The sequence below is a fragment of the Hypanus sabinus genome, chromosome 2, assembly GCF_030144855.1.
Source record: "Hypanus sabinus isolate sHypSab1 chromosome 2, sHypSab1.hap1, whole genome shotgun sequence".
NCBI classification, from domain to species: Eukaryota; Metazoa; Chordata; class Chondrichthyes; order Myliobatiformes; family Dasyatidae; genus Hypanus; species Hypanus sabinus.
In genome coordinates, this window is record NC_082707.1 from 84,447,111 (window position 1) to 84,471,692 (window position 24,582).

A 24,582-nucleotide genomic window follows, 5' to 3' on the forward strand; every position below is an offset into this window, starting at 1 on the left:
GTGTTGTGGTTGGTCTGGAGTTTTTTTTGTTGCGGGGCTTGGGGAGGATACTAATTTTACATGTCTTCAATTTGGGTGCTTTCTCAATTATCTTTTTTTGTATTATATTATTATTGTATGTTTATTTTTGCACTGTATTAATGTTTTTCATTTTGATTTGGGGTTTTTTTTCTATCTGTAGCGATGTAGAAAATGCATTAAAAAACTAATAAAAAAAAACGTGATGAATTAATCTAAGTGTGATCTGTAACAGTAATACTTTAAAGTGTCCTGTGTGCCTTGTGAGTTGTAACATTTTACTCATGCACGTGTTGTACTTTGTCAGTATTTATTCCTGGTCTGCTATTTACAAGATAGAACATGTCTATTCACATTTAACATGGCATTTCTATCACTGCTTTCTATGTGCTTTCATATGAAATCCCTTAGCTATTTAGTGTCGTGGAATATATGTTTGCATTAATTTGAGTGCTTGACGTGCTATCTCTTTCACACACGTGAGCTATCTATATTTGTATTTAATAATTCATTTTCATGCATGAAGAATTTTTTATAAAGTCTCTACACTTAAATTGTGATTCTGTCTGTAATTTACATGTGATGTGTTATCTGTAGATTTCCTAGCATGTTAAATGGAAGTGCTGGCTGTATAGCTGAGCTGTACGCCACAGAGAACAAGCATTTTGTTGCAGTCAGTATCGGTTGTTTTGTATGTAACCCTGTTATTGAATATATGGAGTTGCTTTACAGAACATTGTGACTTTCTGAGCACTCTGTACTTGGCTGAAACTGTGAAAGAATTTATCTATTGTCAGTCTGCACAGCAGCTAAATATAGCACAAAAACTTGGAAGATGTAATAGTGTGTAAAGGATATTATGAGACTACAGAATGGTTTTATTGAAGAATATGGCATGACTATAGAAAATGGATAGTGCAGAGTACTGAGAGTGAAGTGAGCCTTTTTGATGATAGTTGGTCAGATTGCTGTACATCCTAAAACCAATATTTTCAGTGGAACTGAGCATGCCATCTAAAATGTTATGCAGAGAATAGGGCAGAATTTACGCAAGTGAAAACTGCATGAAGTGTAAGCATTTCTAGATTGTTGTGCGATTTGGCAGTGTGGTCTTCAAAGAACAGGTGTGGTGAGTAGCCACTTCAGCCAACATTGCAGGCAGTTATATATCCAGCATCTTGCAACCTATGCACAGTGTAATTCAAATTCTGCTTATTACGTCTTCCCGGTCTGTAACTAAAATAGAAGTGAAAGCGTTTCTAGAACACAGTTCAAATGCATGTTGAATTTTTCAGCTTGATCTCTAAGATAGAATTAACATGATTCCTAAGCGACAGTTTGCCCAGTAGTTCCTGCTCAGTGACAGGCATCTGATAGAATTGCTTTTCATTCCGGGTTGTCCAAGAGTGCTTCACTTTACACTATCTCACTTAAACGGTGCATCAACTCACAGTTAACAAACTACTGGGGGAAAAAAGTGGTTTAATATGTAACTTTAAAAGTAACCAAACTTAATAGCAAACAGATGGAAATGACTTCTGAGTAAATTATGCTGTTTCTTCCTGTCTATCTCCAGGGGAAAAAATAGCTTGAAATAGAAGAGGCACTTCCTCAATATATTAGGAGCTACTTACTCAGGCTTGGGATGCCCTGCTGTGCTTTAACATGGGAGCACTGTGATCCTGCAATTTTCTGTCATCAAAGATGCTTGCTCAACTTCAGAGAAAGGGAAGAATGGTTTGATATTCTAAATACATGTGGGATCAGGAAATGAAAATCTTTTAGAGAGAAAGCAAAATAAGGAACATTGTGAATTGTTTGCATTCTGAAATGTTTTTAAAGCCCTGTACACTGAGCAGAAAATTAGGTGTGAATTTAAACTAGTAAGGCATACATTGTATTTTTTAACTTGAGGTTAAGACTACTGTAAAGAAAACACTGGATTTGAGATGAGTTAGTACTAGACCAGTGAAAATGGAAGGTGCCAGTCAAAAAGATGAGCAAACAAATGGAATCCGTCAAGGTCAAGTCAACATTGAATCTTACTTTCTAAATTGCTCTTGAGATTGGGGTGGTGAGGCACTTGTTTGTGGTGAAGATAGTCCCACAAGTCAGCTAAGGTGTCCCTGGTTTGGAAGCAAAAACAACTGTGACGATATTCAGGCCATCTCCAGGATAGGAATGCATTCTGATCTCCAGACATGTCTAAGTTGATTTTGTCTGTAAGTTGGAAGGTACACAAAAATCACTCGATATCATGACTGTATCTCCACAGTATTGTAATGAATGGCATCAACTGCATATAAAACTTATAGGAAAGAACAATTGCTAAAATGCAGAGAAAGAGAAAACTAATCTTGCTGTTCACAGGAATGAACATGTGAATGTATGTATGTCAAATTTTGAATTAATAATATAATGGGTGGTCATTCGGTGTCCTTAAGTTGGGTACTTGCAGCCCGGGGAAGGCCTGTGTTTTGAAGTTGGGATGTTGTGTGATTTGGTGAGCTCTTGCTCGTATGCTGCCCATTGTAGGACCATGGCACAGGGACATAGTGAGCAATGCTGCTTCAGCAGCCTGGGATCAGTCCTGATCTCTGTCACTGTCAGTATGGAGTTTGCACATTCTCCTTGTGACTGAGTGTGTTTCCTCCAGATGAATCACAGAAATCTACAGCACTGTCACAGGCCCTTGGGTTCCACTAAACAGTTGTTTACCATGATCCCTATCTATTCTCTCATTTGCCTGCATTAGACCCGTATCCTACTATGCCTTTCCTATATAGTTACCTGTCCAAATGCCTTTTAAGCATTAATTGTATCTGCCTTCACAACCTTCTTTCAAGATATCACCACCCTCTTTGTAAAAACTTAACTGTGATGTCTCCTTTAGGTTTTCACCTTCGCACCTTAAACTTTTTTCCCCTAGTTCTAGATTCCATGTTATGGGAAAGATATTATCATTTCCCCTCTCAATTTTATAATCCCTTATAATTTTATAAACCTATATAAAATTATAGCTTCATGTATTCTAGTGAGAATAAACCTAACCTGTCCAGTCCCTCGTAAATATTGCTCTCTATTCTAAACAACAGCATACATTTTCTCTGTTGCTACCACATCCTTCCTGATGTGTGGCAACCAGAAGTATACATAATATTCTAACTGCGGTCTAACCAAAGTTCTGTACTACTTCAAGAATGCTCCATTTTCCTCCCAAGTTTCAGAGACCTGCAGGTTAACTGGTCAGTGTAAATTTTCCACATTTTCCCCAGCGTGTCGGTGAATGGTGGAACCTGAGGGGAACATGGGGATTAATTACGGAATAGTGTGGATGTGTGCTTGATAGCCATCACAGATTTTGTGGGTCGACACACCTGTATCTGTGTTGTTTTGACTATGATTTTCTAAATCGACAATGATTGTAGCATTGTGTGTAACATTATTTCTGCTGTGCTTCTCTCTCAAGAATTTGTGGTACAGAGCATGGAGCGTTACAGCACAGTACAGGATCCTCGGTCCTCAGATGTTGTGGCGACCTTATGAAATATTGTAATATCAATCTAACCCTTCCTTCTTACATAACCCACCATTTCATAAATGTCCCTAATGTATCTTCCTCTACTATCACTCATAGATTATTTGAACACATTTTCTATATTGTTCAGAATGAACTTTAATAATGATAAGCATGTTGCACTGGTTTGAAAACTATTAAATGTTATTTCAGATTGTTTCCATCGATGTTAAAAAGGGACCATTGCTTCCTCTGCTGCAATCTCCATTGCATTCCACGAAGAAACGAGGAAGTGGACTAATTTTCAAAGATCTGGTCTTGATGGTTTAAAGGGTCTCCTGTGTAATGAGACATACATACATATATATATATATATATATATATATATATATATACCATTTTAATTCAGCTGTGGATGAGAATACATAACAATCTGAAGGTCTTTGATCACACTCACTGTTGCTATCAATCTCTTGGAAGATCGTGCCAAATGAACTTGTATTCATCTAGGTACTTATGAACTAATATCCAAATCTTGTAGCTTCTTGAAGCCCCTGAGCATGCCCAGATATAAAAGAAAAGGTTGTGAATTTGTGACTGAAGTTCCAATTTGTCAAGTTTCTGAATTCTCCAGCAGGATACTTCCAGTTCCCAAGGGCTTGTTGTTTCTTAGTTAGCTTATAGCCTTTTGACTCTTTTCAATCATAGATGGTGGCAAATGGCCTGGATAGCTTACTGGGGAATAAAGTCAAAGTTGCTCAAGTTAGTGATAAAGTCTTGGTTAAGTAGGGCTTTAAATTGTTCCTTCTGGTACTGTGTGTCGCCACTCCCTGGTAAGTTCACCAATGTCTTTGGCTGAGTTGAGCATAGATACTTTTGAGGGGGTTGTAGAATCTGTGAACATCATGGTTAATAGTGGGTTGTTAGATCATCTCCTGTGCTCTTCCCATATGCTGATTGTTGGACCTCAGCCTTCAGATGCCAATGAAGCTGAAATAACACTGGAAACACTTACCAGCTCAGGCAGCATTATAGGAAAAGAAACCATTAATATTTCTGATCCCTTCATTCAACAGAGAAGTTTCTTTTCTGTGGTAGCCTGGCAGAGCTTCCAATCCAAGAATGTTTTATATTTGCAGTTAGTTGGCTTTTGAATCACCAAGACATTTTTCTTTCCAAACCGTTCCAAGTTCTGTAGAGAATCTGACAGTTACTTCACTGGTTCTCATTAGGCCAGTCCAAACACACTCGATAGTCTGCAGCTTTCTATTATTTGGGGATGGCTCAGAGGATTGACTGTGTGGCACTGACACTGCCTGGAGAGCCATCTTTTCAATTTCCTCGAGACATCATTGTTTTTCAGCTTGTATTCCCTCCACTTACGAGTCATTATCACCTCAGCTTCGATCATTGAGCTGAAACATGCAATTGATGCTTGTGTCTCAGCATGTTTGAAGGCTGTGTGCACTCTGTTATTGTTGAACGATTCTCTGAAACATGCAAGAGGTAATGGGTCTTACACTTACTATCCACAAAACTCCACTACCAACATCCCCCTGCTGTTGAACACTGCCCTCCATTAAAGTCCACAATGATTCACTGGAAAACGTACATTGTTTCCATACCATAGAAACCACTTCTCAGCAAACAACAGTAATGACCTTCACCATTGCCTACGGTGTGCCAAGCCGCCTGAGGAAAAGACCTAAATCTGGAGTTACACAGTGATGCAGATGGTGAGGTAGATGCTTTAGGCCTTCAGAGTCCTGGCTGGACCCCTGACCTAAAGTGCTGTAGTGTCAAATTTGGAGGTTCACCTTATGATCATTAGATTCTAGTTCCACTCTGTATGAAGAAGAAGCTTTTTGGATAAGGTTGAGAATTTCACATTAAAATGGCAAGAGCACATTGGAGCCCAGCCTAAAAAGTAGTAGGAATGTAGCAAATTTCATGCACCTCCTCCTTCACCTATGGCACAGTCTACCATTACCACATTGACTTTACGAGCCACCTCAGATTCCACAAAACTGGAGTAGAAGCTACAGTTTTTCTTAATCCTCAGGAAATGCCTAAGCATAAAAAAGAGGGGAATTTGAGTTTAGATCTGTCACTGTGTAACACCAGGGGGCGGTGTGTTTCCAGGTGAGCAACTGCAAATGGTGTATAGACATTTATTGCCATATAATAATGGGGTAAGGTGTGGTCAGAATTCATCCACTGTATACCATTGGAAGCGTTACCAATGTTTGCAGGGTATTTATAACATCTGAGGCAGTACTACCATTGATTAGTTTGCAAAATGTATTAAGAGTATGATTTGCTGATCATTTTGCCGCACTGTGATGAAACATTGGTGAGCCAGGTCTGAAGTTATACCTACAACAGGCTGGGATTCCAATGGTACATAATATGAAATGGAGGTAGGATAGGTCAGGTAGCCCCTTGGTTCTACTATTTTTGTAAAGGAGATATTGCTGTTCCTGGACCTTCAAACTGTATCTTTTGATCTTTCATATCTCCAGCTTGGCTTTGGGTAACTGGCTACTATAAATTGTCCATCAGGTTAGGATAATGGAAATAAAACCAAAAGAGAATTGATGAGAGGGACCGAGTAGCAGGATGCAGCAACGTAAGGGGAGGGTTGATAAGGCTAATAGAGTTGCTCTTTGGGAACTGGCAAGACTCTATGTCAGAAGTCCTTATTGTATGTTTTCATGTGATAAGATAAGAACTTCATAACAATAGTGTTTGGTGCTAGCAGGTGCAGAGTTTGTTACTCTGTAACACGGTACGGGTAAAACAGTTTGATAAGGTGAGCTAAATATTAATTCAGAAGAAATGTTTTGCACGTATTGGGCCAAGGTGATCTTTCATGTAACATGTTAAAGACCAGGTTGATTGGTACTGATGAGTGTGTTTTTAACGTACCACCTAAATGTGCTTTTACTGCTTCTGTCAAAAGGAAGAGTGGAGTATCTGCACACCTTACACAAACCCTATTCACATGCTGTTCATATATTCCCAAGGCAGGCTCTGTTGTAAGTAAAATTCTACCATTTGGACCAGATGGTTTAGCATAATTCAGTTCTCAAAACTGATGAGTATGCAAGTGTAATATAAAATGAGCATAAATTTGATTTTTTTAAATATAATTTCCTTGATATTTTTGGATTTTCATACTAGCAGATTGGTTCTAAATATTATTGGTTAGGTGCACATTGGAAACCTAGAGTGTTCTAACGTAGTACAGCTGCATAGTGCACAGGAGTGAATGATTCTGCTGCCATGGCTCTCTGTGGGTTTGTGTTTGCCTTTCAAAGATAGAAACCCCGTATGTTCCTTTTCTGTTGCAGTCTTTGTCTAACCCTTTTCAAGTTTTCTGCACCTTAAAAGATTTTTCTTTTAGATCAGTTAAACCATTCTCTCTAATCTTTTTATGGTTCACAGCAACTGAATAATCTGTCACTGATGTTTTAACCTTTTCATTTTATTGATTATGGTCATGAGAAGTATTCAATAATTTTGCAGAGGGAATCTCTGTTGCTCAGTTTGATATTCAGTGAAGTATCCCTTACGGCTGTTCTTTGTGTTTCATCAAATAAGTTTGAGAACAACAGACATTTTTATGCTTTTAGTATTGTAAAATTGTTACATGCATCATCAGATAAAATTTGATGTTTTGTCAATTATGGAGGTAATTGGGTATCATTAAAAATTGATTGTTATGATGAGTAAAGGGCAAGAGAAATAAAGGCACTATGACATTTATCTGATAAAACAAATTGGTCATGCCAACTTGCCTCAATCGTTCTCATCTCACTCCAATTTATATGACCCTTGAAGGAATTTAGTCACATTAGTTAAAAGTTTTATTAACTCATATCAGATAGAAAGAACATTCAAACGTAAGTTGAGGGAGACAAGCTGCCATAAGGTCACATGGATATTCTTCAGCCTCCATTTCACTAAGCAAGTAAAAATAGGCTTAAAGGAATTCTAATATAATGTGTGAGGATGAAGTATATATGAAGATCAAGTAAGTGATATGAGACTGCAGATGCTGAAATATGGAGCAAAAAATAAACTGTTGAAGGAACGCAGCATATCAAGCGTCAGTTGTTGGGGGGGGGGGGGAGAGAATTGTTGACGTTTTAATTCGGGGACCTGAATCAGAATGAGGAATGTTAACTGGTTGTAGTAACAGGTGTTCAGAGGTTTCAAAGGTACATTTAATATCAGAGAAATGTATACAATATACATCCTGAAATGCTTTTTCTTCACAAACATCCATGAAAACAGAGGGGTAACCCCAAAGAATGAACGACAGTTAGATGTTAGAAACTCCAAAGTCCCCCCTCCCGCACATAAGTGGCAGCAAGCAACAATCCCCCTCCCCCCACTGGCAGTAAAAAAGCATCAGCACCCGCTACCGAGCACTCAATCATGAGCAAGGCAACAGTAAAGACACAGACTTACAGTACTCAAAAGACTACATTGTTCAGCTGGCATTCGACATACCACAGCTCTCTCTCTCCCTAATAAAGGAGAAAAAGGTGTCCCCATTTCACAGCGAGAGGGGAGACATAACAAACAACTTGCTGGTTTACGATGTTAAAAGTTAAAAAGTGTCACTTTTTCCGAGCTCTGTGCCCAGAGATCTCAGGTCCCTGGGTACACAGCCTTAGATCTTCATCTCCCTTGACACACCAGTGTTCTGCTTGGACACCGACCACCAATCCCCCTGTCTACAGAGCCACAAAAAATAAGTCCTTGGAAGATGAGCGGAGCTCTTAGGCCGAGCTCTCGGCCTGCTGAACAATGGCCAGTTGTGAAACCCCGAGAGTGGGTCCCATTCCCGCAAAGAACCATAGTCAGCGTGTAACTCCAGGTTACACCTGAAACCTGAAAGGGAAAAATAGAGATATTAAAGATAGAAATAGAGCTGTTTCTGAAGATGTAGGAAAAGGAGTCGCCATTGACCCTCCTAAGCTCCACCTTCACTATCTTGGTAAGAATGTGGTTCAAGAACAGGAGATCAGTAGAAACTGTGAGAGTGGGACTAGTGAGAGAAGGTATGATGGAACACCCACCAAATAGAAGAGGGAAAACTCTTTCAAAGTTAGCATGTTTTGAAGAGACTTTGCAGTGGAGTAGTAACATGGAGACAGAAGGGTCTGGGCTATGGATGCTAGACTCTGGAGCAAAATAAAGCAAGCTGTTGTACTGATGCAGGGTCTCAACCCAAAACATGAACAATTTCTTCCCACCCTCTCTCCTCCACCCACTTAGTCAAATCATTTGGTTCCTCCAGCTTTTGCTTTTTTTTTGCTGTAAGTTATTATATATCCCCCAGGTCCTGAGTGGTTGAAATGGAAATATCGCAAGTCATAATTTTCCCAAAAAATTCACAAGTGGAAATTATGCCAGTTGATAAGAAGGAAGGTGTGTTCGAGAAAGGGGAACAGCCCAGATAATCTTATCAAGTTTTATGTCAACATTCAATAGTCAAAGTACAGGTTAGAATTACAGGTTAAGTCAAACACTGTTCCGTCCGCCAAAAGCTGAACTTCCCAGTTGCCAAACATTTTAATTCCAATTCCCATCCCTCTTCCTTGGCCTGCTCTTGTGCCAGATGAGGCCACCATCAGGGCAAAAGAGCAACACCTTATATTCTATCTAGGTAGCCTGCAATCTGGTGGCATGAATACCGATTTCTCCTTCTGCTTAATAAAAATCCCTCCCCCCTCCTCTTCCTCTATTGCCTCTTACATCTTCTGACCTGCCTATCACCTTCCCCTGAGTCCTCTCCTCTTTCCCTTTCTCCTCTTTCCCTTTCTCCTGTGTTCCACTTTCCTCTCCAGCCCTTTATCTTTCCTACCCACCTGACTTCAACTATCAGCTTTAAGTTATCCCCCTTCCCCTTTCCCACTTTATTCTGGTGTCCACCCCCTTACTTTCCAGTCCTGAAAAAGAATCTCAGCCTAAAACATTGACTGGTTATTCATTTCCTTAGATGCTGCCTGACCTGTTGAGTTTGCCCATCATTTTGTGTGTGTTGGTTAGAACTACTGATAACTTAAAGAAGCATGACCCTGTTAGAAATAGTATAGATTTGTTAAAAGGATATAATTTTGCATTAGTATAATAATTTTTTTTACAATATACTTATAGAAAAATATGATGGTATTATTGCATAACTCATAAGATTTCAGGGAATTATTAAAGAGAAAGGAGCCCCAGCAAGAGAACAATTTGGAGAAAAATGAGGTCTCATTTAATGCTTCATGCTTGATTTTATTTTCTATTTTCAATGGAATCAATAATTTGACAATTGAACAATGCTGTTAGTTACAAAGCAGCTTGGAGATCTGGCTGAGTGATGCATCTCACTCAATGTCAGCGAGACCGAGGCACTGAATATTGACTTCAGGAGGAGGAAACTGAAGGTCCATGGGCCAGTTTTCACTGGGGGGATCAGAAATAGAAAGGACCAGCAACTTTAAGCTCCTCGATGTTAGTGTTTCAGAAGGTATGTCCTGGGCCCAGTCTGTAGGTGCCTTAAAGAAGAAAGCATGGAGCACCTCTACTTCTTAAGAAGTTTGTGAAGATTCGGCATGGCATCTAAAACTTTGACAAACTTGTACAGATGTCTGTGGAGAATATATTGACTGGTTGTATCACAGCCTGGTATGGAAACATCAATGCCCTTGAAAGGAAAATCTTACAAAAAGTAGTGAATACGGTCTAATCCGTCAAAGGTAATGCCTTCCCTATCAAGGAGCACATCTACTTGGAGCGCTGTAGCAAGAAAGCTGTATCCATAATCAAGGATTCCCACCATCTAGGCTATGATCTCTTCTCTCTGCTGCCACCAGGAATGAGATACCATAGCACCACCAGGTTCAGGAACAGTTATTACCCCTCAACCATCAGGCTGTTGAGCCAGAGGGGATAACTTCACTCATCCTATTACTGAACTGTTCTCACAACTTAGGGACTTACTTTCAAGGACTCTCCATTTCATGTTCTCAATATTTATTGCTTATTCATTATTACTCTTTTATTTGTATTTGCACATTTTGTTGTCTTTTGCAATTTGATTGTTTGTCGTCCAGTTGGCTGCGATGTTTCACTGATTCTAACAACAACACACACAAAATGCTGGTGGAACACAGCAGGCCAGGCAGCATCTATAAGAAGAAGCACTGTCGATGTTTCGGGCCGAGACCCTTCGTCAGGACTAACCGAAAGGAAAGATAGTAAGAGATTTGAAAGTAGTGGGGGGAGAGGGAAATGCAAAATGATAGGAGAAGACCGGAGGGGGTGGGATGAAGCTAAGAGCTGGAAAGGTGATTGGCGAAAGTGATACAGAGCTGGAGAAGGGAGAGGATCATGGGACGGGAGGCCTCGGGAGAAAGAAAGGAGGGGGAAGCACCAGAGGGAGATGGAGAACAGGCAAACAACTAAATATGTAAGGGATGTGGTAAGATGGGGAGGAGGGGTATTAATGGAAGTTAGAGAAGTCACTGTTCATGCCATCAGGTTGGAGGCTACCCAGCCAGTATATAAGGTGTTGTTCCTCCAACCTGAGTTTGGATTCATTTTGACAGTAGAGGAGGCCATGGATAGACATATCAGAATGGGAATGGGACATGGAATTAAAATGTGTGGCCACTGGGAGATCCTGCTTTCTCTGGCGGACTGAGCGTAGGTGTTCAGCGAAACTGTCTCCCAGTCTGTGTCAGATCTCGCCAATATATAAAAGGCCACACTGGGAGCATCAGATGCAGTATACCACACCAGCCGACTCACAGATGAAGTGTCGCCTCACCTGGAAGGACTGTCTGGGGCCCTGAATGGCGGTGAGGGAGGAAGTGTAAGGGCAGGTGTAGCACTTGTTCCGCTTACAAGGATAAGTGCCAGGAGGGAGATTGGTGGGAAGGGATGTGGGGGACGAGTGGACAAGGGAGTCGGGCAGGGAGTGATCTCTGCGGAAAGCAGAAAGAGGGGGGAGGGAAAGATGTGCTTGGTAGTGGGATCCCGTTGGAGGTGGCAGAAATTACGGAGAATTAAACGTTGGACCTGGAGGCTGGTGGGGTGGTAAGTGAGGACAAGGGGAACCCTATCCCGAGTGGGGTGGCAGGCGGATGGGGTGAGGGAAGATGTGCGGGAAATGGGAGAGATACGTTTGAGAGCAGAGTTGATGGTGGAAGAAGGGAAGCCCCTTTGTTTAAAAGAGGAAGACATCTCCTTCATCCTGGAATGAAAAGCCTCATCCTGAGAGCAGATGCGGCGGAGACGGAGGAATTGTGAGAAGGGGATAGCATTTTTGCAAGAGACAGGGTGGGAAGAGGAATAGTCCAGGTAGCTGTGAGAGTCTGTAGGCTTATAGTAGATATCAGTAGATAAGCCGTCTCCAGAAATGGAGACAGAAAGATCAAGAAAGGGGAGGGAGGTGTCGGAAATGGACCAGTAAATTTGAGGGCAGGGTGAAAGTTGGAGACAAAGTTAATGAAGTCAACAAGCTCAGCATGCAGGCAGGAGGTAGCGCCAATGCAGTCATCGATGTAGCGACAGAAAAGAGGGGGATGGATACCCGTATAGACTTGGAACATGGACTGTTCCCCAATGCCAACAGAAAGGCAGGCATAACTGGACCCATACAGGTGCCCATGGCTACACCCTTGGTTTGGAGGAAGTGGGAGGAGCCAAAGGAGAAATTATTGAGAGTAAGAACTAATTCCGCTAGACGGAGGAGAGTGGTGGTAGAGGGGAATTGGTTAGGTCTGGATTTTTTTTTAGATTCACTGATTCTATTGTGTTTCTTGGATTTACTGTGTATGCCTGCAGGAGAACAAATCTCGGGGTTGTATGTGGTGACATATATGTACTTTGATAATTTACTTTCAAGCAAAGGCAGAAACAGATTGTTAGAGAATATCTGGAAGGTCATCACTGGTAGATGCTGGAATTCCAAACCAACACTCACAAAATACTGGAGGAACTCAGCAGGTCAGGTAGCATCCATGGAAAAGAGTAAACATTTAATGTTTGGGGGCGAGACTATTCTTCAAGAAATGAAGAAGGGTCTCAGCCTGAAATGTCGACTATTTACTTTTTTCCGTGGATGCTGTCTGACCTGCTGAGCTCCTCCACCATTTCGTGTGTGTTGTTTGCATTAGGCATCAGAAGCCCATATTACTTTAACCTTAATTGGCAATAAATTCTCTAAGATTATTCATCTTCATTAAACTCTGCATTAAACATCTAAGACAAAGATTGGATGTTCGAAATGAGAAGAGACCCATTCCCTGGACTTAAAGGTTCAAAGTACATTTATTGTCAAAGTATGTATGCAGTATACAACTCTTGAGATTCATTTGCTCATAGATAGCCACAAAACAAAGAAAACCAAAACAAAGAAAACAAAGAGTAACATCAAACCGCCAATATTTTAAAAAAGAACAAATTGCACAAACGACAAAAAGACGAGTGGAAAAAAATATAAGACACCAAACCACAAAGCTATCAAAAATGTGCAGGCATATTCAGTCCAGCCCAGCTCATCCTAACCTAGTGCTGTGTCTTCGCTATTCTGCAGGTCACAGAACTAGTCTACCCGGATCAAAATCGCACAAAAATAGCAACAAAACCAGAAGTGACTAGAAACACATCATAATGTGAACTACAGAGTCCAATCCACAAACGGCTTCGATAAAACCTTGCCCAAGACTCTGGCATCTTCGAGCGAGAAGGAGAGAGAGTCCATCCATATGCAGACACCTTCCTTCGAGAGCAGCAGGAGAGGGGGAGACAAAGAGAGACTGGTCACACGCAGACACTTTCCTCCGGCAACAGCAAGTGAGGAGAGGGGGACCGGTCAGCTGCAGGTAGTTGGTGCTGAACAGCCGTCCATCTTCTGCTCTCATCCTCTTTGGTTTCAGTTTTTGATGCTCTAATCTGTAAGAACTGGAGTCGATCATGGGATTGTGCTTTGTCGCCAGGCTTCTTAGCTTCCAGGCCCCACACTTGATAGCTCTCTGAACTCACTCAGAGATAGCGAAGTGCCAGATCGCTCAGTCAGCCCGAAAACACACCACAACAGTGCAGATCACAGGCTTAAACAATAGCAGAGCCACATGTGAAATAATAAGAGAAAGTAAAAGAAGTGAAAGAGGTAATTTTGTGAACTGTCTGGAGGGTCCCCCTTGGTCACGTTGTTTGCTGGTACCATCTTCTTCAAAATCCTTTTGAAAAGCTGAAATTTGGTTCTTGCTTTGACAGTTCAGAATTCCACCAGAATTAGCCAAAAGCATTACTTGCTGTTAAACCTTTGGGTTTCTGACTCTTCCAGTCATTGTTGTGTAAATAAGAGACCACAAGTTGTTGGAATTGCCTTGGGTTTATGACACTTTATATAAGAACCAGTTGCTGTGTGTTTCATGTGTACTTGACAACGTAGATGAAATAGTTTGTTAGGAATTCCAACTTCGCTTCATCGCTTCAGGCAATTCAGTGATATTTCTGCTAAAATGTTGTTTTGATATAAACTTGCTTGGTACCAGAGAATGATTAACAAATAACACTGAGAAAGCAATCGAGGGGTTTGTCTGTGATAAAAAGATTGACTTTTGAAGTTCAACAGTCTTTTACTTGTCTACCAAGTAATACATACAGTCTCAGCACATGAGGTATGAAAAGAATGGATGATTAAGTGTAACATGCTTTTTTTGTGCATAAGAGAAGGTGCAGTCCTATTCATCTGTTTGTCTGTATTTAGCATCATGACAAAATTAAATATCAACCTAGCTCCAGGATGAATTTGCCTCTCACAATGAATTAAATTGCAAGGGAGAATTGAAAGAATTTGAATTTCTTAAACTGGTTTATTTTCTTCTTGCCCTGGATTCCTTTGGATTTAGACACAGGCACGTTGGTGTTTACCTTGTTTTCCTGTGACTGTACCGTATGGCACGTTAGGTTTGTGTGCCCTTTATTAATCCATATGTGTTGTGCAAGGGTGGAACCAGTGACAGTACAGGACAATGTTCTCAAATTATTGCCAAAGTATTTTCAATCTTTTAAACAGGATGGTATTTTAGAGATATATTAAAGCGTTCAGCAGTAACAAAATTCCTGCTTGATTTCCAATAAACCACACTTCTGTCTCTCTGTGCAAAAGTCTTAGGCACCAGTAAAAAAAATTATGCAAAACAAAAATGCTTTCAAAGATAATGAAATGAAAAGTTTCTAAATATCAAAAAAAAATTAAAGAGCAGTAAACAGTAGAAAAACGAAATCAAATCACTTCGGTGTGACCACTCTTTGTCTTTAAAACTGCATCAATTCTCTTAGGTACTCTGTCCTGTAGTCTTATAAGAAAATCAGCTGTTAAGTTGCTCCAAGCATCTTGGACAACTTGTCATAGTTTTGCAGACTTTGGCTGTCTCGCTTGTTTCCTTCTCTAGGTAATCCCAGACAGCTTTGATGATATTAAGATCAGGGCTCTATATAAAAAAATCTAGGGTGCCTAAGACTTTTGCATGTTTTACATAGAAAGTAAAGCAATAGAGCACAGGCACAGGGCCCTTCGACCCACAATACCTGCTCTGGACAGATTTTGAATGCAGATATTGTGCATTACTTTAACCCAGAAACCTTGTTTTGATGTACTGAAGAAGAGCCCAGGCCCTTTGATCTAGAAGAGTGTTCTACTGCGAAAACATTGATTCCTGCAATGTCTGCGCTGAAGGATGCCGAATTGACCTCAATTTCATCTGCCTGCACATGTTCCATATCCTTCCATTACCTTCATATTCGTGTGTCTTAAATGCCACTATTGTGTCTGCTTCCACCACTACCTCTTGGCAGCCTGACAGAGGCACATTTTACATACTGTGTAAAAATAAATTTACCTCGTGCTTGTTCTTGAGACACTCCTGTCTCACCTAAAGTGCACGTCCTCTAGCATTTGACATTTGTACCCTGGGAAAAAGATACTGGCTGTCTACTTTATTGATGTTTCTTGTAATTTTGTAAACTTCTATCAGAAATAATTCAGTTTAATATCATTCTCACACAATGTATGACAGAAGCAGTTAAAGCTAGTTAAAGAATTCCCAGTTCTGTGGGAGTAAGCATGAAATATATCACTGCAAAATCTCTGGGGTGAGTCTATCCAGCCAATTCCTTATAGTATGTGGTGAAGTTAGCGGACTTCCACAGTTACAAGTTGCTGCTTTATAGCTGTAGTTGTCCATGTCAGCTAAGTTTGGCTTCAGTCTGTTCTTAGGGAGGGGAATTATGAAAAAGTTGTTGTCCAGGGCAGCAGTTTTGCTCTGCTACTTCTTAGTTGACAGGGACATACTTGAGGCAGACATGGAGGTTTATTGTCAGTTCTCTGTTTAAAGAAATTCAGCCTATCAGGACTATCAGGAAGTGTCTGTTAGAGATAAGTCTGTAATATTATTTTCCTACTTCTGTTATATGCTTTACATAGTCATTTGTGGATGATTCCATTAGGAATATAAAGTCTGGAATGAATAAGTAAAATTATGAATGAGTATTATGCTAAATGCAAGATTAGACAATATCTCATAAAGTCAGAGTTACACAGCATAGAAACAGGTTCATTGGCCTATCATGTAAATGTTGATGATCAGTTGCCCATCCACATTAATCCCATTTTGTAGCAGTTCTTAAGTGTGACACTACTCACTTCCAGCACACAATTCTACAGTGTTCAAGATGCCAAAAGTCTTTTGGATGGAACAAAATCTTTGTATCTCCTGCTCTTCCATTCAACCTATGCCTTCTGATTGTAGATTTTTGACTGTCTACCCTATCTAATCTGTCAGAATGTTGTATACAGGTTTCCCCCACAATCCGAAGGTAGAGCGTTCCTATGAAACTGTTTGTAGTCCGAAAAGTCGTAAAGCGAAGAAGCAATTACCATTAATATATATGGGAAAATTTTTTGAGCGTTCTCAGACCCAAAAAAAAACCTGCCAAATCAAGGTAAATAACACATAAAACCTAAAATAACACTAACATATAGTAAAAGCAGAAATGATATAATAACTTTACACCCTATATAAAGTAGAAATATTGTTGGTACGGCGTAGTTTCACTTATCAAACTTGGGCAGGTAGCGAACCAAAATTGACTTGGAGAAAAAAAATTGGCACTTACACACATACGTACGCGCGAACGTACGCGCATACACGCATGCGCAAACAACTGCCCGCACAAGGCTTCATGGTCATTGTAGTCTTTCTTGGGGTAAACACATACTTAAAGCGGGTGCCTTTTTATCGTAAAAGCAAAAATCCTCTCTGGTTAGCGAAAACAGGTACTAATGTAAGTCTTTCGTAACAGCGAGTTGTCGTAAATCGAACATTCGAAAAGCGGGGGCCACCTGTACTGTAGTCAGATCTCACCTCAGCTTTTGCAATTCAAAAAAAACCAATCCCAGCCTATTCAGTATCTTCTCATAAATGCAAGCACTCCTTTGAGATGATGTCCTGGTAAATCTCAGCACCACCTTCAATGTGGTCACATCCTTCTTAGGATCCATTGAGCAGAAACATACAGCAATCCTATCGTATATAGTTTTTATATACAGTGGTGCTAGAAAGTTTGTAAACCCTGTAGAATTTTCTCTATTTCTGCCAGAATATAACCTAAAATGTGATCAGATCTTCACGTAAGTCACAAAACTAGATAAAGATAACACAAATAAATAACACAAAAAATTATACTTGATCATTTATTTATTGAGAAAAATGATCCAAGGTTATGTGTATTCGTTGGAAAATGTATGTTAATGTCTGGAATAATGCCTTCTACAAAAGTTATTTGGAGTCAGGTGTTCCAATCAATAGGATGAGATTGGAGGTGTGAGTTGCAGAGGTGTCCTACCCTATAAAAAAGACACACAAAGTTAGGTTACTGTCAGACTCTACTCTTCTCAAAAAAGGTCTGTTTATGTGCACCATGCCTTGATCCAAACAACTTTCAGAGGACATTAGAAGAAGAATTTTAAAGATGCATGAAGCTGAAAAAGGCTACAAAAGCAGTTCTAAAGACTCTTCTAAAGACAGTTCTAAGACGCTGTTCCTCAGTCCACAGTAAGAGAAATTATCTACAAATGGAGGAAACTCAGTACTGTTACTACTCTCCCTAGGAGTGGGCATCCTGCAAAGGTCGCACCAAAAGTAACAGCAAAAGACCTGCAGAAATCTCTAGAACTTGCTAAAGTGTCTGTTCATGTGTCCACTACAAGAAAAACACTGAACAAGAATGGTGTTCGTGGAAGGACAACACAGAGGAAACCACTGCTCTCCAAAAACAAAACATTGCTGCACGTCTCAAGTTTGCAAAAGACCACCTGGATGTTCTACAACACTTCTGAGACAGATGAGACAAAAATTGAACTTTTTGGCAGAAATGCACAGTCCTATGTTTGGAGGAAAAAGTGCACTGCACACCAACACCAAAACCTCACCCCAACTGTGAAGCATGGTGGAAGGGGCGTCATGGTTTGGGGCTGGACAGTTTGCAGTCATTGAGGGAACAATGAATTCAAAATTATATCAGGACATTTTACAGGAGAATGTCAGGGTAGTAGTCTGTCACCTGAAGCTTAATAGAAGTTGGATAATGCAACAAAACAATAATCCAAAAGACAAGAGGAACTCAACAACAGAATGGTTTAAAAAGAAGGAAATTCATGTTTTGGAGTGGCCAAGTCAAAGTCCTGACCCATTTCCTGCACATCTGCCCTCAGCCCATCCTCCCGCCACCCCACTCGGGACAGGGTTTCCCTTGTCCTCACCTGCCACCCCACCAGCCTCCAGGTCCAACATATAATTCTCCGTAACCTCTACCACCTCCAACAGGATCCCACTACCAAGCACATCTTTCTTCCCCCCCCCCTTCTGCTTTCCGCAGAGATCGCTCCCTACGTGACTCCCTTGGCCACTCGTTCCCCCCATCCCTTCCCACCGATCTCCCTCCTGGCACTTATCCTTGTAAGCGGAACAAGTGCTACACCTGCCCTGACACTTCCTTCCTCACCACCATTCAGGGCCCCAGACAGTCCTTCCAGGTGAGGCGACACTTCACCTGTGAGTCAACTGGTGTGGTATGCTGCGTCCGGTGCTCCCGGTGTGACCTTTTATATATTGGTGAGATCCGACGCAGACTGGGAGATTGTTTCACTGAACACCTACGCTCAGTCCGCCAGAGAAAGCAGGATCTCCCAGTGGCCACACGTTTTAATTCTACGGCCCATTCCCATTCTGATATGTCTATCCATGGCCTCCTCTACTGTCAAGATGAATCCACACTCAGGTTGGAGGAACAATACCTTATATACCAGCTAGGTAGCCTCCAACCTGATGGCATGAACTTTGACTTCTCTAACTTCCGTTAATGCCCCTTCTCCCCTTCTTATCCCATCCCTGACATGTTTAGTTGTTTGTTTTTTTTTCTCTCTCTCTGCCCATCACCCTGCTTGTTCTCCATCTCCCTCTGGTGCTCCCCCACTCCCCCCTTCTTTCTCCCGAGGCCTCCCATCCCATGATCCTTTCCCTTCTCCAGCTCTGTATCACTTTCGCCAATTACCTTTCCAGCTCTTAGCTTCATCCCACCCCATCTGGTCTTCTAACATTTTGTATTTTCCCCTCCCCCCCACTACTTTCAAATCTCTTAGTATCTCTCCTTTTAGTTAGTCCTGACGAAGGGTCTCGGCCCGAAACATCAACAGTGCTTCTTCCTATAGATGTTGCCTGGCCTGCTGTCTTCCACCAGCATTTTGTGTGTGTCCTCACCTTAATCCTATAGAAATGTTGTGGAAGGACCTGAAGCAAGGAAGCCCACCAACATATCAGAGTTCAACCAGTTTTGTAAGAAAGAATGACCTAAAATTCCTCTAAGCCAATATGCAGGACTGATCAATAGTTACCAGAAATGTTTGGTTGAAGTTATTGCTGTACAAGGGGGTTACAGCAGTTACTTTTTCCAACAAATACATGTAGTATTGGATCATTTTTCTCAATAAATAAATGAATGAGTATAATGTTTTTGTATTATTTAGTTAATTGGTTTCACTTTATCTAGTTTTAGGACATGAGAAGATCTGATCACATTTTAGGTCATGTTTATGTAGAAATAGAGAAAATTCTCTAGGGTTCACAAACTTTCTAGCGCCACTGTAGTTTGCACCATACCTCCCTTCTCTTTTTTCCAAGCTCTGGCTAATGAAGGAAAGTATCCACTTTGCCCTTGGCCATGTCTTTAACCTGTGCTGTTGCCTTTAGAAATCTGTGTTCATGTACACCAGATTCCCTCTGTGGGCTCAGTACTTCCTACGGTATGTAAAGTCCTTTTCTTTCTCTAGTCATCTGATCCACTGAGTATTTGCAACATTTTCTGCTAACATTTCACATATTCAGAAGCTGCATTATTTTATTTTTTGAAACATTTTTGACGGAATAGCTGTGGCACTTATCCAGTAATGTTGCATTATGAGAATCTTGCTGTCTGCGTCATTGCACTACGTTTCCAAGAGGGACTTTTCAATAATGGCAGTAGTTTGATATTTAAGTGTTTGCAGGAGAATTTTGTCTTCAAGAGACACATTGTTTTACCCATTTTATAAAACTATTAGTATATTTTGTAATTTACCAGAAAATCTTGGAAGTTTAACTGCAGTGTATAGTACTGTGAATTCCAGGGCACCCATATGGTAGTACCATTGTAGCTCTTTCATGCACCATTCTGAGGTTTCCACAGATCCTCTATTGATACTTAATTCAGTGTTTGGGAGAGCACTTTACCATTTTCTCTACACAAAAATTGTGCAAATTCTATTGCAGCATTTTTCAACCCCATACTCTTAATCTTCAAACTGCTGCAGTAAATAAGGTTTCTTGGTAGCAGTAGTGATGCCTCTGAGGCTATCTCCATAAAATATAGCTACCAATAAGGAGGAAAAAGGACAGTTGGGTGGAAATAAACAAGGTGCGAGGCTGAATTTCTACAGGGCATTATGTAATTTCCATTTAGATTTCCCTATGTACAGGTAGTTATAATCATGATAGAATGTCAAGGGTAAACACTGAGATTCTGTGGATGCTGGAAAACTTGAGCAACACACACAGAATGCTGGAGTAATTTAGTAAGTCAGGTAGCATCTGTGGAGAGGGATAAACAGTCAGTATTTCGGGCCAAGACCCTTGACCCAAAACGTAGACTGTTTGTTGCTCTCCATAAATGTTGCTTGCTGAGTAGCTTCAGCGTTTTGTGAATGTCAAGGCTGTAAGAATGCTGGACCTGGCTTATTGGTAGAGACTATAGAAGTGACGCATAAAATCGAGGGATGCTGAAAATTGGAAAAATGGCTTACCAAGGTTATTGTTGCACTCTCAGTATCACTGAGACTGCCTCAAAAGAGAGGAAATGACAGGGACATATCACTTTAACCTAACTTACGTTCGTTGTGGTCTGCTCAGTTGTCATCTCGGCTAGAATATCTTTAATGTAGCGTGTTTCTTTATGACTGAATGCTAGGGCCATTGTTATTTTTCGCACAAAATTTGAGAAGGGAAGAAATAGATGTCAAAAAGATATGGGCAAGCATTTTGTATGAAAGACACCAGCCAATGACATTCAATGCCACTGTATTTCTCCAGGATGAATAAGAAGCATTAATAAAAATTAATTAGTACAAATTTATCAATAATGTGAGTGGGGGAAATAGTCTAGAAGTGCAGGTGTAGGTTTTCACAAATAAAACAACCTGAGGCATTTTATGTTTAAGAAAAACTGTAACAACTTATTTGCTGTTATTCAAAATACTGAACACACAGCACAGTAAAAGTACTTCACATAATTACATCATGACGTCAGACCAGCCTCTTAAAGTGAATCCCCACTCAATGTCGGTGGTTATGAATTAAGTGTGGCCTCTGTCAGTCGTGGTTGACCACGGGTACTGCATCTCTGGTTGTCACTGGTTTGTTGAGCAGCATTGACTGTGGCTGTTGAGGCTGATCCTGGAATGATAGGCTCTGCCACAGTTGCTGCATGTGTAGGGTGTCGTGGAATTGTTGTCCGCTGCCCACTGTGCTCTCCATTTAGCTCTCCGCTCCTCAAACTGGCTCAGGATCACTCTTTTGCCTTGCTCTAGGTGTTGCTGAAGAGTGCCTCGCCATTTGTTGCGGTCATCTGTCGTGTCCTCCCAGCACCCTGTGTTGATTTTTAAGGCTTTCATGTCGTGCTTGAAGAGGTCCTTGAAGCGAAGCTGGGGTCTACCAACGTTCTCTCTTGCCTGTTGCTAGTTCTCTGTAGAGGATGTCCTTTGGCAGCCTACCATCCTTCATATGATGGATGTGGCCCAGCCAGCGCAGTCTGCATTGTCTTAAAAGTGTGAACATTGTGGGAGGTCCAACGCTGGAGAGGACAGAGTTTGGGACTTTGTCTCTCCAGGTGTTGCTGAAGATGCGGCAAAGGCCATACAGGTGAAAATTATTGAGTTTCTGCTCTGGCTTGGAGTAGATGGTCCAAGTCTCGCTACCATACAGGAGGGTGCTGATAACACATGCATTGTACATAGCAGTCTTGGTCTTTGTAGTGAGTTTCGGATTCTCCCAGCCCTGCGAGGAGAGTCAAACAAGGATCAATGCTGCTTTCCCAGTACACTTATTGATTTCAGCATCGAGGGAGAAAGTGTCACTAATGGTAATGACTGGTGTCTCCACTACATTTTGGGCAAGGACATTTGTTTTCTTTAGGTTGATGGTAAGCCAGAAGTCTTTACATGCCTTAGAAAAGCAGTCCATGAGAGTTTGTAGTTGCTCGGCAAAGAGCGTATCACATATTAAGATCTTTCGCACCTTTGTTCTTGCTCTCGGGCACGCAGGGTTGAACAGCCACTCAGCAGACCTGGTGTGCATGTAGATGCCTTCTGCCGATGTCCCAAACACATGCTTCAGTAGCAGAGAGAAGATGCCGAATAATGTTGGGGCCAACACGCATCCTTGTGTGACTCCACTATGAATAGCGAAGGATTTTGATGAGCTGCCATTGAACTGAACGGAAGCCCTCATATTGTCACAGAATGACTTGATGATACTTTGGAGTTTTGGGGGACAGCCGATCTTGAGGAAAATCTGAAAGAGCCCATCCCTGCTGACAAGGTCGAATGCCTTGGTCAAGTCGATGAAAGTGACATAGAGGGGTTTCTGTTGTTCCCTGCACATCTCCTGGAGTTGACGGAGTGAGAAAATCATGTCGACAGTTGACCTCCTTCTGCAAAAACCACATTGGGACTCAGGGTAGGCCCGTTCTGCCAGAGTACGTTTCCTCCAATTACGTTTCCCTACACAGACCACTCCTGAATTCACTAAAACCAACATTGTGAGCCTCTCCAGAGCTAAGCTGAGCCGCCCAACTCAGGTCCTGTGTTCCATGGGTGGAGAAATAGTAGGTACCTCTGACTGGTGCAGAAGTGTATTGGCATGCTCATGGTCATGTTGTGACGACGGACATGGTAGCGAAATCAGTCAAATCCTGATGGGCCATTTTAAGGCGATCTACTGAAACACATTCAGGTTTACTCCTCTTATCTATGATAAAACTTTTCTCTCTCTGTTCCAAAATGCAGAACAGGGCATCGTAAGAGGGCCCAAGTTGACATTGGTGTGCATCATGACGGATGAAAACAAATGAGTTGGAGTGTAGGTCAAAAGAAACCCAAGGGTTCTGTATGCCATGATGGGAGGTAGGAAAAGGTGCAAAGGAATTGAATTTACTGAGGAGGGCAGAATGCTGTTGAGAGGCTGACCAGGTGGTCATGGCGTCAGGAATAAAAATCACCTGGCGCTCATAACAGCTGCCTGTATACCAACTCAGCCACTGACGACTGCAGATCCTCTTTTTGAGTTGTTCTGAGCCCCAGCAGCACCCTCGGCAGACGATCGTGTCAACACTGAATTGGCAGGGAAGCCCTCAGAGCAGCCTTTAAGGAGCAGTGAAAGTGCTTGCATAGGCCATTGGATTACAGGTGATACACCGTGATGTGATGTAGCCTAATGCCGAGGTTCTGGGCCATCACCGCCCAGAGATCTGAAATGAATTGGGGACCACGGTCAAAGAAAATATCAGATGAGGTGCCACACCGAGCAGCCAAAGTGCTGATGAATGCCGGAGTCACATCGGCAGCCATTGTCGATGCCATTGGGACACCTGTTGGCAGGTGCATGAAACTGGACTAACAAGGTCTATATTGACATGGTCGTATCATTGCTCAAAGACCTCAAAAGGTGCCAGTGGCGCCTGAACATGATTGTTAGTGTGTGCCCGCTGCCACTCCATAAAGGTTGCACTCCAATCGCGCATGTCCTTTAAGGCCATACCACACAACTTTAGTGCAACCAGTTTCTGTGAGGTCTTCCAGCCCGGATGCGAGAGGCCATGTATTGAGCTAAAAACCGTCTGTCTCCAGTTTGCAGGTACTATGGGGTTAAGGGCAACTGGTTGAGACATCGCACAGGAGAGAAACCCCAGGGTCCACGAAATTAATGTCAGTCAACCGCATGCCTGTGAGTGTTGTTTGGTAAGCCTGGAACTCTGGGTCAGTAACTTGCTGCAATGGTAGCATGGCCAATCCCTATGTGTATGGCCTCAATGGCTAACAGTGAGAGGCAATCAGCCACAGCATTATCTTTCCCCTTGGTATACTGTATACCAGGTGTGAGTTCTGATATGTAGACCAGGTGCTGTTGCTGCCTTGCAGACTGAGAGTCTGCTACTTTGACCATCACATGCATAAGGGGTTTGTGGTCAACGAACGCTGTGAACTGGCGATAATAGTGGAAAATGAGAATAGTAGATAGCCAGATAGAGACTGAGAAGCTCACATGCTGTACTTCCTTTTGGGGAGAGATCTGCTGGCTGAAGAAGGCAAGTGGCTGCCACATGCCTCTGATGAACTACTCATGCACAGCACCCACAGCATAGTATGAAGCATCAGTAGTAATGGC

The 24,582-nt window shown here is 41.6% G+C and overlaps 1 protein-coding gene across 4 annotated transcripts in view; it reads left to right on the forward strand.

The window, feature by feature from the left end:
- The window catches only part of LOC132380406 (diacylglycerol kinase delta-like), a 166,743-nt gene that overhangs the window by 12,950 nt on the left and 129,211 nt on the right, over positions 1-24,582 (forward strand). The window contains exon 1 of one of the 4 annotated variants that reach the window (XM_059949183.1): positions 11,580-13,425. The exons of the other annotated variants lie outside the window; for them this stretch is intronic. Coding sequence (XP_059805166.1) covers positions 13,309-13,425 — 117 coding nt within the window. The 5' untranslated portion in view covers positions 11,580-13,308. Of the gene's footprint in view, positions 1-11,579; positions 13,426-24,582 lie in introns of those variants that run through there. 4 annotated transcript variants of the gene reach the window in all.